The 18,190-nt window shown below is 38.7% G+C and overlaps 1 protein-coding gene across 2 annotated transcripts in view; it reads left to right on the top strand.

Annotated features, from left to right (window-relative positions):
* The window catches only part of LOC128601754 (vang-like protein 1), a 75,604-nt gene that overhangs the window by 17,408 nt on the left and 40,006 nt on the right, over nucleotides 1-18,190 (top strand). For both annotated transcript variants that reach the window (XM_053615104.1, XM_053615103.1), the window contains exon 2: nucleotides 11,716-11,980. In XM_053615104.1, coding sequence (XP_053471079.1) covers nucleotides 11,910-11,980 — 71 coding nt within the window. In that variant the 5' untranslated portion in view covers nucleotides 11,716-11,909. The remainder of the gene's footprint in view (nucleotides 1-11,715; nucleotides 11,981-18,190) is intronic.

The raw sequence follows: 18,190 nt of genomic DNA, 5'->3' as shown, positions 1-18,190 counted from the left end.
CCAATCTGCATCTGCTGAGTTTTGCCCTTACTTATAAGCATCCAATCTCTAGTTCCGGTTTTCCTGGAAAGCACTTTGACTAAAAGAACGCGATGAGTAAAAATGCCAACAGCGTAAATGCACTAACATGTCGAGCTGGTAAATGAAACAATGCATACAAAGCATTTGAAACACAGCCTCTGATCTCATCTTTGAACCTGCTCTGCAATCGTGAAGCTCCTGCTGCAGTTTAATGAAGCGAAGCGAGCCTGTGAAACACACACACACACACACACACACACACACACTGCAGCAGCGCTTCGATTTATAACACAGTCAGGCTTTCTCATTACTGAGCACCATTCTGCAGAGCTGTAAAGTCACCACATCCAGAGTCACTTTCATTTGTTTCCGATTTGAATATTTGGACTTTGAAGGGCTCTCTTTTAATCTCCCATGGTCCTAGCTGTTCTTAATGAGCGGCGTTAATATTTACATAATCCCTTGAAGCGTTAGAATGGAGGGATGAATGTGCAGTGTCTGGATTCGGTAAATCCTGTCCTGATGGATTCAGCTAGAATTTTCTGTTTCAAGTTTTAGCTCCAGAGACTTTATTTTTTTTAATTTGTAACAATTTCGTGGCATAGCACACGATAATCCAAAACAACATACAAATGTACAGAAATTGGATTTGGATTATTGCTTCACGTCATGCTTTTTGTTTATGACGGCTGATATAATAATAAACATCTAATATACATATATTAAATTTTTTCACCTTAGATTTTAATAAGATTTTTTTTTTTAAATTGTCTTGACTTTTACTAGCGCATTACTTTCATACAGTTTGATTTATTGTATATGTATTATATTTTTTTCACTTTTTATTATATATTTTGTTATTTTCTTTTTCCTGTCAATAAAAAAAAAAATTCTGTTTTTTATTTTATTTCACACTTTAAGGCGAGACACTGCGGGTGAATAAGTGAAGATATTATCACGAAACTTTACAAATAAATTTTACACTATACATTTTTTACACTATTTTTTGCGTTACAAGTTTAAACAAAACAAAAAAAGTTTTGATCTGCGAATAAGATACTATCTCATTAAATATGCGCTTGTTTACATACATTTAAAAAGCAAAAATCTAGATATTGAAAACCGTTACATTTAATATCTTTTTCATTTGAACAAAATATCAGCGTTAAACATTTTTACAGAACAGAATTTGGAGATCTCTTGTATTTAAAAACGTTTTTTTTTTTTTTTTTTTTTTTTTTTTTTTAAATCTTGAAATACTATGTAAATAGATTAAAACCTTTTTTTTTAAAATACAAAATGGTGTGTAAATCAGGCAATGAACATTGTCATCAGATATAGCATCTATTTTTTTTATATATATAAAAATATAACCTATTTTTTTGTGTGTGTGTATATATACACACACACACTGTATATATACTATATATTATAACTATTATGACAGAGTATACATATAATCATCAGAATATAACTTTCCTTTATATATATATATATATATATATATATATATATATATATATAAAATATGTAACAATTACAACAGAATATAACTATAATCATCAGACTATAACTGGCTTATGTGTGCACTACACCAGTTGACATTTTGAAAAATACTCGTTTTGAGAACTCATTAGAGCTGTTAACGATACTGATTGCAGAATTTCATATTTACTGATTAGAAATAACACTTTTTTTCGTGTAACATTAACTCATTTGATCATTTCCCCAAAGCTCTCCTACACATGTGACTATATAGTATATACTATAACAGTATGTAACTTCTTTTTTACATGGGCTTTCTTTACTTATTCAAGCTATGGATAGCTGCTTATGTTTTTTTTTTTTTTTGTTTTAATGCTTTTGCACTGGCGGTTTCCCCATCTCTTTTTACTGTATAGAGAGTATGCATTGACGTCACTTTCCCCCAGAACACGCCCCCTCGGCTGGACCGAGTGGCAAAACATCCAGCAAAATGGCTGGTTTTAAGAGGTGAAGCTGCTAAAATGCTAGTATAACTAACGATTATCAGCTTAAATTAAAGGCGATTGTACTCGACAGTGACTCTTACAGCTTGCCCGAGAACCTGTGGTCCATGGACCTTGACATGTGGCCAGAAATCGGTTTTCCCGACATTTATATGCCTGAAGCCTGAAGGCATACAAAAGCCTTGGTCCTACTACAACATGGGATATGTTGGAGAAATTAAAGTGACTAGAACACCAATAAACATTCTGGTTGTATGTACAAATATTTTTATTTTATTCGATAATTTTATCTGGTAAACCGTAAGCTAGCTAGTCCTAGTTTGTTTGTCGCTAACACTGCTTCCACTTACTACCGTTATATATCTGTGAAGGTAAAACACAGTCAGAGAATGAATGAGCCTCCATTATTCATCAGTGGAAATAGGCAGCGTTTAAAAAGAAATATGTAGCAAAGCGGCGAGTTCCTGCTACCGTGACGTCACGCGCCCTCTATTGACGTTTCTGTTGTAAACTAGAGGAACACATCATGTGACGCATTTTGACGAATCACATCGCCGGGTATGAACTTTAAACTTCCATAGTCGGTGAAATTCTGTCTGCTTTTTTCAGTCAGCCTGTAGTATGTCACTGTTGGTGAGCTCGAAAAAGGAAATGAGCATATTTAGACCAGCTATCATGAAGCTAGAGGAAATGAAGAAGAAGAAGCCTTTATTTGTCATATATACATTACAGCACAGTGAAATTATTTGGGGTCAGAGTGCAGGGTCAGCCATGATACGGCGCCCCTGGAGCAGAGAGGGTTAAGGGTCTTGATCAAGGGGGCAGCTTGGCGGTGCTGGGGCTCGAACCCCTGACCTTCTGATCAGTGATCATGAACAGTAAATGCCTAAAAATAAACATTTGAATGTGAACTTTTGTCATTTCTATGGTTTCACTGTTAAATATTTTGCTATAGATGCAAAATATGGCAAAATCTGAACTTTGTCCAGTATGCACAAAAATTGGCTTTTTTTCCCGCCATGTCTCTCGCCTTAAAGCACTGTGTGCTATATAAATAAAGTTTATTATTATTGCTTATGATTATGAATGAGATGATACAGATGAAGTATCTGAGGCTGGCCGTATCGGATCCACAGCTGCTCTTCTTCCACTGCTTGTTGGCAAGTTGTTGACGTACTCCAGTTACTTTGCTGTGTTTACATTTGTGGCTCAGTGGATCTGTAACAGAGAGACTATCTGAGAGATTATGTAAACAGAGATGCTATCAACACGGACATTACAAAAGAAAACTTATCAAATTTGCGCCGTGTGGCGTCCGTGAAGCCTGTGCTTAGCGAACCCCGTGACATGACTTGTTGGGATTGACGCCGTAGCGGATGACGTGTGGAGACGAGATCTGTGGATTACTGTGGATTAAAACGTTGTACACTTGTATAAGTTATCACTCAAATACCCTATACACTAAAAGAGCAGACACCCCCCCCCCCCCACCCCCCAATAAAACGAGATATGTGAGCCAATCGACATGTGAATCTAGAACAATCTGCTTAGGGGTTATGAAACCTCCTTCCTGGAAGCCACGCCCCCTTCCTCCTATCTCAAGTCTCTGGTATACTTCGTAACGCATAACCTTTCAAAGTATACTCAATTTGACATGTAATTCGACAACTTGCACTACCCCTCCTGGCCTACAAGAGTCAGTACAGAACAGTAAAGCAGGTCTTCTGGTGTGACGGACGATAACGAAGAAGAATCACAACAACACGAAGATCAATGCTCGGGCAATCTCTCACCACGATTAGCTCCCGTATACAAATCCTTACACACTTTAAGGGTAGAATTCTACAAATGCGGGTACTTTCTAACCTGCACACGTTTCCGTCTCTTCCATTTATTCCGTTTTTTCTTCAGCTACCTTGAGAATCGACAGCCCTGGGTCACTCTCGCCACCTTGTGGAACAACGGAATAGTGCAAGTAAATTAAATGCACATGTGCGACCTGTGCGTACAAGGTACACACGGTTAGAAATCTCGACGCGTACTCTGCCGATGATGAAATTTGCGTCACGCGTACTGTACGCTGTTCCTTGCGTCCGTGTAAAATGTGAAACGTACATTCTGCTTCACAATCTCTCCACTCACGCAGACTCCCTCGCTTTCTGTCGAGGTAAATGGACAAAGTTTTAAGCTCCTTGATGAAAACTAAAATCTATCAGTGTATGTTAAACTTGGCTAACACGAGACATTATATATTTAACATTAGTGAAGTATATTTATTAGAAGAGAAAAATATTGTGACTCAAAATGGTTTTTCCAGTTTTTAAAAAAATAATCTGCCATCTAATCGATTATGGAAATAGTCGTTAGTTGCAGCCCTAAATCATAGCCTATTTAACAGTGTGATTCTAGTTTTCTTTCCATTAAAAAAACCCCCCACACATCTGTAATGTACGTGTAGTTACTATAGACAAGAACTTTGTGTATAGTAAATTAACAGAAAGCTCAATCGCTCAAAACTCAGACGGTGTGTTTCTGATCGATGTGTAAGAAGTGCGTCAAACGTGGCAGTTACGCTCCGAAATTAACAAGCCTTTCAGTTCACTTGAACAGAAGCATAAAGTCCATAGAAATCCACTGAATTCACAAAATCATCATAAAAATCATAATATACAGTCATGGGCTGTTTGTACTGTATGTTTCAGATTGAATGAATGCTCACCATTTTCTCTCTCTCTCTCTCTCTCTCTCTCTCTCTCTCTCTCTCTCTCTCTACCCATTCTCTTTCTTTTTCTTTCTCTTCTTGCTCAAAGTCTTTCTCTTTCCCACAAATTCGAAAACAAGGAAATTCACAAGCCACTTCTGTTTCAATAATCCAAGCCTCGACTTTGTCTTTTGTCTCTGCGTCAGAGATATCATCTTACCAAATTTTTGCTCTGTGAATCAAGAGTAAAAAAAAAAAATAATAAAAATACAATGGTAGCAATTGTCATAGTAAAGGTAATTAGCAACAAGAGCTAGGCTAATTATACGGCAATTACAAAAGGCCGGAGTGACCGCTATTCTCTTATTAGTGGTGTCAGATTTTCCTGTTAAAATATCCGGAGACGCATTGTGCTGCAGTAATGCTGGAGTAATAACACGCGTTCTGTTTCGTGAGCACAGTGTTATCAGCTATCAGCTGTTATTTATAGCATGAGGAGAGAATAGAAACGGTGACAGCTGGAAATTGAGTTGTTTCCCCAACTCTGTGTCAGGATCTGTGCTGGTGGACAAAAAGAGTCACGCAGAGGGAGTCACCATTTCGTACAGAAGGATTTTAAGGAAGCATACCAAACAAGGACGGTTTGGTCTCTTTTTAAAAATGTGCATGCCAGTGATTTCATTCAGAACAATGTGTTGATGGACAACGCATGCTGATGTGGAAAAATGACACCGTTGTCCTGTTTAAAGAGTTCATCCAGGTTAAGATTTTGGTGGAATGCATGGTGGATCATGTGTCAGCCAATAGAAGATACTCTGGGCAAAGTGTCCATGCTGATGTTGAGAAAACGGATAGAGAAACTATTTGCACCCAGTGCTAAAAATCTATTATTAAATCCAGTGTTAAAAATCTATAATTAAATCCAGTGTTAAAAATCTGTAATTAAATCCAGTGTTAAAAATCTATAATTAAATCCAGTGTTAAAAATCTGTAATTAAATCCAGTGTTAAAAATCTGTAATTAAATCCAGTGTTAAAAATCTGTAATTAAATCCAGTGTTAAAAATCTGTAATTAAATCCTGTGTTAAAAATCTGTAATTAAATCCTGTGTTAAAAATCTATAATTAAATCCAGTGTTAATCTATAATTAAATCCTGTGTTAAAAATCTATAATTAAATCCTGTGTTAAAAATCTATAATTAAATCCTGTGTTAAAAATCTATAATTAAATCGTGTTAAAAATCTATAATTAAATCCTGTTAAAAATCTATAATTAAATCCACTGTTAAAAATCTATAATTAAATCCACTGTTAAAAATCTATAATTAAATCCACTGTTAAAAATCTATAATTAAATCCACTGTTAAAAATCTATAATTAAATCCACTGTTAAAAATCTATAATTAAATCCTGTTAAAAATCTATAATTAAATCCAGTGTTAAAAATCTATAGTTAAATCCAGTGCTAAAAATCTATAATTAAATCCAGTGCTAAAAATCTATAATTAGCAGTGAGAAAAAAGAGACTCTTAGATGTGTTTTGATTCTGTCTTTAAATGATTCTTTACAGATGTCCATAATCTGATTTTTTTTTTAAATAAATATTTTCAGTGAAATGCCACAAAGCAGTTCAAATACAATGGAAAACAAGGGTCATAAATACATAAATACTATAAATAGTATGGCCAAAATTCAGAATTAAATTAGGGATGCAGGAATACCCAAGGACACCACATCCTTTCCAAGTTTTGGAAATTCTAACTCTTCGTTCAACCCCTACTGTTGTCACTTATGGGCGTGCACTTTCCTGTATTATTATTATTATTTATTTATTTGTTTGTTTGTTTGTTTATTTTTCCGATGAGAAACAGTAGTAGCTAAAATGTATAGCCTCAAGCCCACTGTACGATTTATACTCACCATTTTGATTGAAAACGTCTTCACATTCGATTTACTTGCTCGTCCTCGGTTTTGTAGATAAGCAAGTTAAACAGGCTAAAGGGACTCGCTACTTTTGTGCGCCCACCGATCTCTGCAGCTTCCTCCCAAGCTTTATTTTTCTCTGTAACGTCTTTCTGCATGTTAAATGAGAGGCTGTAATTAACAGAATCAATCAGTAAGACACTGTGAGTGAGGAACGGAAGAAAACCTGGATTTGGTTGAGGACTCATCAGGTCATATCCTTTGGATTTGTCACTCTGGATAGAATCTCGGTTCAGATGGAGAAACTCTGGGAGAGTGTAATACACTGCGCTAATACGAGACAGCTTTGCCTACAATATTAGAAATGTGGGGGTTTTTTGTATAGTATATCTGTAGTTGTGTGTCTGTAGCTTGTGTACACTCTCTGTCTCTCTCTCTCTCTCTCTCTCTCTCTCTCTCTCTCTCTCTCTCCCAGGAATGCAGTTATTTTCAGCGGGATTCAGTTTTGACTCCAGACTCACTGTGTAGAGCAAAGGTGGTGTGTCCTGTTGTGTGTGTGTGTGTGTGTGTGTGTGTGTGCGTGCTTGGTAGACAGCTCGCGCTCTCTCTCTCTCTCTCTCTCTCTCACACACACACACACATTCACACTGCAGCATTTGGGCAAGGCTCAGCTTGTCAGTTCCTGCCTGAACCCTTAATATTCAGCTGTAGCTCTCCACACTGAAGCTGAATTAAACTGGTAGCATGTACCAAGTCTGGTTCTCTCTATTCCTGTCGTCTCTTTATAAACGGAGACTCATTAAAGTCCTTTAAAATCACAGCTGAGCGTCTTGAAAAAAAAACACCACAGGGCCCTCTCTAGGTATAATCTCTCCCAGTACCGTTAAATTGGGCCTTCTTTGGATTTCCTTTCGAAAGGGTATGATCATAAACACACGACAGAGAAGTGGGGTTTTTACTCTCCACCCTAATCTTACACACTTAGAGATGCGCTCGCGCGCGCACACATACACTCACACACACACACACACACACACACACACACACACACACACACACACACACTTCTTGTGGAGAATCGGGCACCTCACTCACAATTCATTGGAAATAATGAAAATTCTAGCTAGCAATTATAACTACTTCTATTCACGTTGAGCCTGGTTCAGCAAAAAATGGTGAAATTGTTGCGTAAATTGTTATAAAGAAGATTCACATGGTCTCAGCAAATGAGTGACACACGTCTACTTCACACGTGATTACGGCCTGATTAGGATGGAACATTGAAGCCATTTTTGTCTGCACAGAATGAGGTATCCATGAAGAAGAGTTGAACAGAAAAGTGTGAGTCCGAAAGTTTGGATTGTGTTTTGAAATATGAGATTGACCTGATTGAGGTGTGTGTGTGGGTGGGTGGGTGTGTGTGTGTGTGTTTTAGCCTGACTTTGATCTCGATGAAGCATTAGACTATCACTCAGTAGCTGTCAGTTTTAATTTCGCCCGTAGCGTAACCCTCTCTCTCTGTGTGGCGACGGTGCGAGCTGGCCTGGGATCAGGCTGATGAGTTGTCGAGCTGTGCGAGTAGTGCTTTGTGTCACGTTGTGGTAGCGGTGGATCTCTGTCACAATGCGACCCAGTGCGAGCATTACACTGGGCCCTGCTCGCACGGCCTTTCCAAATACGCCGTTGTGCATTTTGCATTTGAAATTGTTCATATTCTGTAAACAAGCCGCACTGACGGATTATACTTAAGTGTCCAGCCAGAATGTACTCAAGTAAAGCGACTTTTAAAGGTATTTATTAAGTATAAAAATAGGAAACTTTTTGGATTAAGTTAATGTCACTTTTATTCCTGATGTAAAGCTGATTCATTTTAAAGTACACCACAGTAACACCATGTCGCCTAAAACATCATTTCATCTCTGTAAGTTCGCTGGGTATAATGTACATGATTCAATTCAATTACAGTTGTCTCAAAGCAGCTTTACAGAAACATATAAACACAGGATACAGATTTTAAGTGTGTGACTTTATCCCTATTGAGCGAGACGGTGGCGAGGGGGGAAAAACTCCCTACGATGATCTGAGGAAGAAACCTTGAGAAGAACCAGACTCAGAAGGGAACCCGTCCTCATCTGGGTAACAGCAGATAGTGTGAAAGTAAAAGAAAGTTCATTATGGTTTAATATGAAGTCTGTTTGTTGCACTAGTCCACTGTTCACTAAAGGAGACCCGAGTGCAAATCTGCATGTGGTAATTGCAGTCCCAAGGCCATAGTAGCAACCGTCGTCCCAGCAACCACAGTGAGAATGTCCATGTGGAATTGAGGTCCAAAACCATTTCCATGGTACTTCAAGCGGTACCGTCCTCAGCAATCTCCAGGCTGTAGCGTCCGATTGATGAGAGAACTCATGACTAAGGCTAAGTAATTAATCAGAAGTGAAATATTGCATAAATAACCAATATTTATCATTATTTGACACAGCCAGTTAAGTTAGCTAATGGAATTGATGCTAATGTAACCTGGCATTAGCAAAGAAAAGACTATCGTAGTTAAATGTAACTAGTTTTTGTTACAAAATTCGCAGAACTGACCTCAGTACGGCTTTTTCAAATTCGCTGGAGTTCATGCCTTCTAGGGAGGAAAGGAGACGCATCGTTTTGTACGAGTTTTGGCTTACACTAGCATATTGAAACAAACATTGAGGTAGGGTCAGGAGTGCTCATGCTTTTTAAGTTCCATGCTGTAGTCTGGTGACTTTTCCATCTTCAAGTTAGTTAGTTACAGTTACATTTATATGAGTATTTCTAGACAGTCAAATCGCTTTATGTAGTATTGGGGTGGGGGGAATGTCCTCAACCACCACTAGTGTGTAGCGTCCATCTGGATGATGTGACGGCAGCCATAGTGCTCCAGAACACCCAACACACACCAGCTATTAGTGGAGAGGAGAGAGCGATGTAGCCAATTCAGAGATGGGGATGTTCAAGTGTATGAACTACTACACCGTGAAGCATGAGAAGGTCACGGCAGGTGATGAATTGACACGATTTCTGATAGTTATTTGATTGGATGCTAAACTTTGCCCAGTCAATAGGTCTAAGTTTTAGGCACAAGCAAAGAAATGCTGTAGAGCAAAGATGCCTTCAAAATAATGAATTTTAAAAAAAAAATAATAATAATACCGTAAAGAGCAGTAAAGTCAATATTCAGTGTGCCAAAAAAATAAAAATAGTAGTCTCCAGTAGAATTAGTGCAGTTTTATATGGAAATGAGCTGTAAGTGTTATTGTGCATCTTACAGAACCAGACACGGTTCTTCTGGAGACTTTTGACTGTCGCACTCGCTTCTTATTTTTGCAGAAAAAAACCCAGCAGCCTTCAGTGTGTGTGTGTGTGTGTGTGTGTGTGTGTGTGTGTGTGTGTGTGTGTGTGTGTTTTTTTTTTTTTTTTTTTTTTTTTTTTTTTTTTTTTTTTGTTTCCGAAAAGTGTCTCTTACGTAATGCGCTGCTTTCTTTACTGACATACAAACATTTTTCTGTAACATAATTAACATTAATTATGTGCTAGAAAACTAATGTTTGGGAATCTAAAATGTTTTTGGACTGACTCGATAATGTAGAAGTCATCAAATAAAAAAGATATAACAAAATAGGGTGCCTAAAAAACATTTGCACAGTAATATAAATTTTTTATATATGTGTGTATATATATATATAAAAATAAGAAATAAATTTTTTATTTTATTTATATTTATATATAAATAAAATTATTTTTATATATATATATATATATATATATATATATATATATATATATATATATATATATATATATATAAAAATAAGAAGAGGCCTTTGATATTTGACGGTCAAAATTAAAATGTAAGGAGTAAAAACTATTTTTTTTTGTTTTTTTTTTTTGTTTTTTTAATTTTGGGAACGCAATTAAGAGTACAAGTATTCAGTATCAGTAATACTGAAAGTATAAATACCCCAAGATTATACACAAGTATAGTAACAAAGTAGAGTTACTGAAGTATTTTCCACCACCTGGTAGCCCTGTTATGGCCAGTAGTGCTGTCTGATAATGCCGAACATGACCTAACACTATTCCAGCAAAGCAGAAGCATGGCTACTTAGCAACAAGTCATTCACACGCATACAAACACTGGGGTTTGGCCCCACTGTACTATTTTGGTTCAAAGTTTTAAAAGTCACACTGATGTTCCTTCATTTTAAAAACCTGGCTCCGTGAACTCCGCAGTAGAGTATAATAAATCCAGACTGATGTAAAACAAAACAACAGCAACAAAAAAATGGAGCTTCGCCTTGTGAAATTCTTTCTCTGTCCTCCCCTTTAGCCTTAGGGCTCTTGTACTTTACAGAAGTAAGATGGCAGCTGTTGCACAAATAAATAATTGGACCGACCATTTGCAGTGTCTAAATCATTACATGAAATTAGAAGGATTGGATACAACGTGCATTTCCCAGACCTCCAAGATCTCAGCAAACTGGGAAAATCATGAACTGTCCTTCAAAACTTCAACATTCAACATTCTCCTTCCAACGTCAGTACAATATAGTGCAATATTTTTATTTTATTAGCATGTAAAGTTGTAATGCGTTAAGGATAATAGAAAAGTCCGCTTTAAAAATGAAGTATTTGGTCTACTACTTAAAGGCAGAAGGAAGCAGCTGGAATGTTTCAATCGTGTAGTATAACCGCTGGATATTTAATAATCTACTCTTCTACAATGTCTGAGCAAGCAATTAGCAACACAGTAGTGTCATTATTCCGTAATTCTTCCCCTGTATTGTGGCATTTATCTTTTTTTAATCTATTTATTAATGGATGTACACATGTATATATGCAGTGATCTGATCGGCCAAAGTGATTTACAGGTAGATCACCCACTTGTCATCGGGTTGCGTTTCTCCTTCTCAAAGCGTAAGATGACATCATAAAAGTCAGATAGAATTCAAACGACCGCTCTTGCGATTCAAAATCCTATTTTTGTTTCATTTCTATTGTCAGCTTTTGCGTTGTGTGCGTTTTTACAGACCTGAATTTCTGTCATTTCAGATTGATGGCTGGGAGCCTCCAGGCTCACATCCAAGATTGACACTCGACAGCGCATACTCTACGCCAATCTCTTGAGCGAGTTCCACTTTCTACCAGATAAAAACGCCCACAAGCTCCTGATACATCTGCCCACCGCCAAGCCGAGCAACATACAGGACGCCCTCAGCCAATCGCTGGGGCAGGAACGCGTTACCATGGACACCGAGTCCACCTACTCCGGCTACTCGTATCACTCAGGCCGGTCGAGAGGATCCCACAGACATGGGTAAGCATGAATATGAAGTCAGCGCGTACATGCGAAGGAACTTTATACTTACATTGATACGTTATACTCTCATCGTCAGGGGAAAAAAACATCCATAGGTTTGTGTATTTGTATTTGTGCGTGTTCTTTTCGAATTAGAAAACGCCCAATTACATGCTCCAAGAAATGTCCCAAAGTTTTCTTTAGCACAGTAGACCGGAAAATTTACTTTGACTTGTATTCAAACAAAAACAGTAAAAAGACAAGGTATTTCCTGTATTACACAATCGACGGCATTGTTTTTTTGTTGTTGTTGTTTTTAAAGACATATGTTTTTAGTCAGAAATTGATGCTTGCAACACGTTCCAAAAATAGTTGGGACGGGGCAATTTAGGACTAATAACAAAGTTGAAATAACAAGGTGATGTGAAAGAGTTGAGGCAGTCGTGTTATAGTATATAAGGAGCCTTCTAGAATGGTCTAGTCCTTCAGGAGCAAGGATGGGTCGAGACTCGGACGGCAGTTTGCCAACAGATGTGTTGGTGAATAATCCCGAATTTTGAAAACAACGTTCCCCAAAGAGAATTGGCTAGGGATTTGTGCATTTCAGCCTGCATAGTGCACAATGTGATTCAAAGATTCGAGGAATCCGGTCAGATCCCGGTGCGTAAAGGGCAAGGTCGAAAATCACTCCTGGACGAGCATGACCTCCAATCTCTCAGACGTCACAGTCGTAAGGTTCTGTAATGGATATCACGGCATGGCAATACTTCATTAACCTTTGTCAGTCAACACTGTTCACTGCTGCATCTATAGATGCAGGTTAAGGCTTTACTAGGCGAAGCAGAAGCCATACGTGAACGTTATCCAGAAGCTCTGCTCCAGAAGACTTCTCTGGGCTCGGTCTCATCTGAGATGGACAGTAGCACAGTGGAAGCGTGTTTTGTTGTCTGACAAGTCAACATTTCGAATCCTCCTTGGACAAAACAGCTGTCGTGGTTTTCGGTCCAAACAGGACAGGGACCATCCAAGCTGTTATCAGCGTCAGGTCCAAAAGCCAGCGTCTGTCGTGGTACGGGGGTGTGTCAGTGCCCATGGCATGGGGAACTTGCACATCTGTGAGGGCCTCATTAATGCAGGATGATATGTAGACATTTTGGAGCAACATATGCTGCCATCCAGACGCTGTTGTTTCCAGGGACCACATTCTGCCCGGATTACAAGCGCATTACGGCTGCGTAAGCTGAGACTGCGGGTGCTACATTGGCCTACCTGCAGTCCTGCGCTGCCTCCAGTCGAGAAGGTGTGGCGCATTATGAAGCAGAAAAAAACGGCACTGAAGTCCCCGTACAATTGCGTAGCTGAAGACCTGCATAACGTACAATTGCGTAGCTGAAGACCTGCATAACGGAAAAACGGGGGAAAATTCCATTTGCTAAACGCAACCAACTGGTGTCTCCAGTGCTCAAACGCTTAATAACAGAGACACGGTGGTAAACACTCAACTGTACCGACCTTTACAGTGTTACACTCATCCGATTTGAAAGTAGTGTATGATGAAAAAGAAAAAAAACCACAAAGTGAATAGAATTTTTTTCAAATCGCCAATTTTTTGGAATTCGGAAAAAAACAAACACCACATGAGGGAGAAGTGTCTTCCAGTGATGAGTATACCCTCACCTTATTTTCGCCCAAAATACCACAAGTATTACAAAGCCTTGACTCATGTTCTTTGAATCTCTCCCTTCTTTTCTCCCCTTTTCTTTCTTCCTGCTGTTCGGCAGGTTAGTTTTCTCTGGGCTATTTATCTTTCAGTGGTTAAATTGCTCTGACTGACAGGTTCAGGAAGTCAGTAGCAGACAGGTGCTGAGGCACCATGGATACTAATCCTGTCTTTCTTTGTATCACTCTGCTCGTGCTCTCTCTCTCTCTCTCTCTCTTTTTCTCTCTCTCTCTCTCTGGGGTCTGTACACCTCTATCTCCATGTCTTTTCTTTCCTTTTTCTTGCAGCAGCACCTGCATTGGCTCTAAGGTTTTGGAGGGCTCGGGGAGACGGATATTTTTTCTCACTTTCCTTCCTGCCTCATTCCCCAGCTCGCTTTTCACATTTCCATAGAGATTTTTCCTTTTCTTCAGGGATGGACAAATCATGAATTTATTAGCTAGGCCACCAGGCAGGTAAAAGCATCAGTGTGCTTCCCAGCCCCATGGTTTGGTTGGCAGGGAAATGACAGGGCTTAAAAAAAAAAAAAAATGAAAGTGGTAGCTAATGTAATATAATAACATGTGGTGGTTTAGTTATTTAAGTGTCTTAATGCTGAGTAAAGGAAATGAAATGATTGAGTTTATTGTTAAGATAGTGTCTAATGTAAGTGTCTAATTCGTCACTATGTCTAATGTAAGTGTTTAATTCGTCGCTATGTATAATGTCGCTATGTCTAATTCACTATGTCTAATCCGTCGCTGTGTCTAATTCGTCGCTATGTCTTATTCACCTGTCCTTGACTGTAAATGAAATTATTCAATAAGTTCCGTGTTTCGACAGCCTTGTGTTTCCATTTCCATTACATTTATGGCATTTGGCAGACGCTCTTATCCAGAGCGACTTACTCATTTCTACTACTGAGCAGTTGAGGGTCTTGCTCAAGGGCCCAACAGGGACAGCTTGGTGGTGCTGGGATTTGAACTCTTGACCAGAACTTGGTCAGAAGTCCAATTCCTTAACAACTGCGCTATCTCTGCCATTTACAGACAGCCAGGCGGTGGGATTCGGAGCGAGTAGCTCATGCTAAACTTACGGAATTGAGGCGCTTCACACCAGTGTCGAGTTTAAATATTTTTTCAAAAATCAGTAAATAAAAATGTTTGCTTTGCTTTGTGAGTTTCTTTTTCTAGTTGTTGAACCTAGTTGTCCACTGGGTGACCGCTACAAATACACTCATGGCAGCGGCAAGAAGTAAAAGAAAGAACAAAATATCTCAATATTACGTCAAACTCGCTTTGTTTATTTTAATCCCGCTTGTATGCACGAGCCCAGTGCTCAGTGATCGACACCAGCAGAACACGGTAATGTTCTTCATCATGGATCTTCATTATACCGTATCATATGACACGGAGAACACGCTATTACAGTCTGTTACAGAATGTGATTACAGGTAGGGCTGCAACTAGCAATTATTTTCATAACCGATTAGTTGGCTGTTTATTTATTTATTTATTTTTTCCGATTAATCGGATGGGGGCGGGGCAAAATTCCAGTACCCTTTTTTTTGTTTATTTAAAATAAAATCCACAAACTGAGTGTTACAAATATAAACTTCAGACTAAAACTTTACACAACTGTTTGTCCAAAACAGAAAAGAACCCAATACACACACACACACACACACACACACACACACACACCCCAGAATATATATTATTAATTTAGGACTGCAGTTTAATTCAGTGCTTTTTGTGCATCCATTAAATATAATGCATAAATACTTATATAAATAATGTAAACTTATTCGTTGACAACGATTTTCATAATCAATTATTATCGGTGTTATTGATTAGTTGTTGCAGCTCTAATTTCAGGTCAGAAATATACATACAGTAGATCTAGAGCAGTAGGAAATATCAAGTCTGAGACTCATGTACACGCAGTAATACCACAGAGTGAATGAATTTAAAGCCCTCTCACCTCCACCCCCCAAGCTACCTGTAAGAATAGAAAGTCCCTGTGGGACTGGCTGCAATGATCGCTACTTACAAGAACAAACATACAATCACTTCAGGGCATTCTTCAAAGCTAAAGTTATGAGGTACAGCTAATATCCGAGCGGCTTATAAATCAGCGTGTGTTTTAAAACATAACCAACTGGTTCTCCTGGTTTCGCCAGCGTGATCAACAACCCCAAGCATTTTGGTGACAGATAATTTACTACCTGGCCATAGTCGTAAATGCTTTTGCATGTTGTACCCTGGCATTTTTACCTTTTGTGGAAATATTTGAAATCGGAGCTACCATAGCTCTGTCGAATGCTCAAATCTGATTGGCCAGAAGGTGGGCGTTATTATTGTATAGCAGCACAGGGAGTTCCGGCTGTAACATCAATGATGTTAATATTAATGCTCTCGTCGTAATATGTTACTGTTTTCTACACACACAGGGACTTGTACGGCGGATGCACCACGCAGATTTAAGACTAATAATAAGGAGATTTAAAAATGGGTGGTTGTTTAACAAAGTAATTCTTCTGATCGTTGACGTGGTCAAGTTTTTGTTGGGAGATGTTTATGGAACGAGTCTTGGTTGGGAGCACTCTCAGTCTCGGTAGCGTTTCCGTTTTTGTTCTCGGTAAAATGACACCTTGTAATGTCTTTGTTAACAGCGATGTCCTGTGATTTGTCAATCGAACTAAGAAAAAGGCATTACGTTTCAAAAAAACAACCAAAATACTAGTTGATTTAGTGGCCGTTTGTTAAATACGAACACTGCTATATTCATGTGTTCTGTCCTATAATAATTAGGTCCCACTCGCTAGCTTTGTGTGAAAAATTGAGCTTTCTGATTTGCTTAATCCTAATTATATGCTTCCCAGTTTGAATGAAATATCCCAGTGTCAAAGGCGCTAATCCTTCAGGGGCAAAGGGGAGCTTAAAAGTTACAAAAACCCGTCTCGCTGGATTAGGCGACGTGTCCTCCAGGCTCTTCTGCAAAGGATGGCTCTGTTCGAACGAGGAAATACTTTCTAGAGCATTGGTTTGTAAGCCTTACATCTCTGCATGCCTTCTCTTTTATCTGTAATTGTTGTAATTGTCTGACACGCTCGGAAATCGCCAAGGCAGTCCATCACCTGCACCGTAGCCTTTTATTAAGTACTTATGGTCACATTTGAGGAGATTTTCAGGAGAGCTGCTCCATCAGGCACCTCTCGATTAGGAAGAAAATCAATCATTTATGGCCTTTAAAACGAAGAATCTATCATTAATTCATGAGTACGGCACTATCGAGTACTGTTCTTTGCCATATTGTTTTATCTTTCTCGAAAGGTTTTATCCAGCGATAATGAGCTATAACACAGTCGCGCTGTTGCAATGAGAATTATAATGTAGCACGTACAGTGCCTTGCGGAAGTATTCACCCGTCTTGGCGTGTTTCCTATTTTGCCTTACAACCTGGAATTAAAATGGATTTTGATTTGATTTGCACAGCATGCCTACCACTTTGAAGATGCAAAATCTTTTATTGTGAAACAAACAAGAAATAAGACACACACACAAAAAAAAAAAAACCCAGAAGATTTGAGCGTGCATAACTATTCTGAATTCTCTGAATTCAGCATGGGCAGGTTGTAAAAGAGGCAATAAGAAGCACTTAACTCTGCAGTAACACTGAGACTTTGTGAAACCAGAACCGGCTGCTCTTTCATTTCTGAGCATTCGCTTGCTTACAATAAGGAGTTCTTGGCCTCAGGAGTTCTTGGCCTTTAGCTAACGGCTAATCTCTCGGTATAAATAAGTAGTTTTCTTGCTCAGATGCTCAAGCTGGCGTGAAAACGAACAAGATTTATGAGTTTCTCTTCAGTCGACCACTGGATGTTAGTAGAGTTTTGTTCAGAATGTTGGCCCAAGTGTGGGAAAAGCTGGCAGAATCCCAAACCCCCACAGGAAGCATGTCTACTTCAGTCTAATACCTGTATTTGGAAGCAACACTGGAAGTCAAATACCATTAATCAAGCCTTAGAGTCTCCTACTGAATCCAAAATGCAGTAGACCCTTTCAAGTGCTAATTTATCTGCCACTGTCGCCGTTAAATGAAGGTTGGTTTTGGCGCTCAGCGAGGGGAAAAATCAATCTAGACTAGCCCAGTACTGTTTTAACATGTCCTTATCAGCTTTGTTTTCCCTTGAGTGAATCCCAGTGCCCTTCATAAGGATTTTCATCCGGAATGAGTTTAACCGTTGAAATTAAAGTTGGTAGTTGAGTCCTTGAAGGGTTGAGGAATTCAGCCACCTTAATGGTACATTTTTCCAAGCTGAAGCTAAAACTGGTAGGAAAAGAAGCTTAAGCAGAAGCTGTAAAAACGACTCTTTCAGAATCTAACACTGTGTGTGCTGTATTGAGATTGGGAGTTGAGTTACTCAAGGATTGATGTTTAGCAAGTTGTCTGGTTCTCAAACTTTTCTTGTAGCCAGGATCCCATTTAACGTTATTCAGTTTCCACAGACCCCCTCAGTAGAGATG

This window comes from Ictalurus furcatus, chromosome 26, assembly GCF_023375685.1.
Source record: "Ictalurus furcatus strain D&B chromosome 26, Billie_1.0, whole genome shotgun sequence".
NCBI lineage: Eukaryota > Metazoa > Chordata > Actinopteri > Siluriformes > Ictaluridae > Ictalurus > Ictalurus furcatus.
Note: the sequence above shows the minus strand (reverse complement) of the source record. Positions and strands in the feature narration are given on the sequence as shown.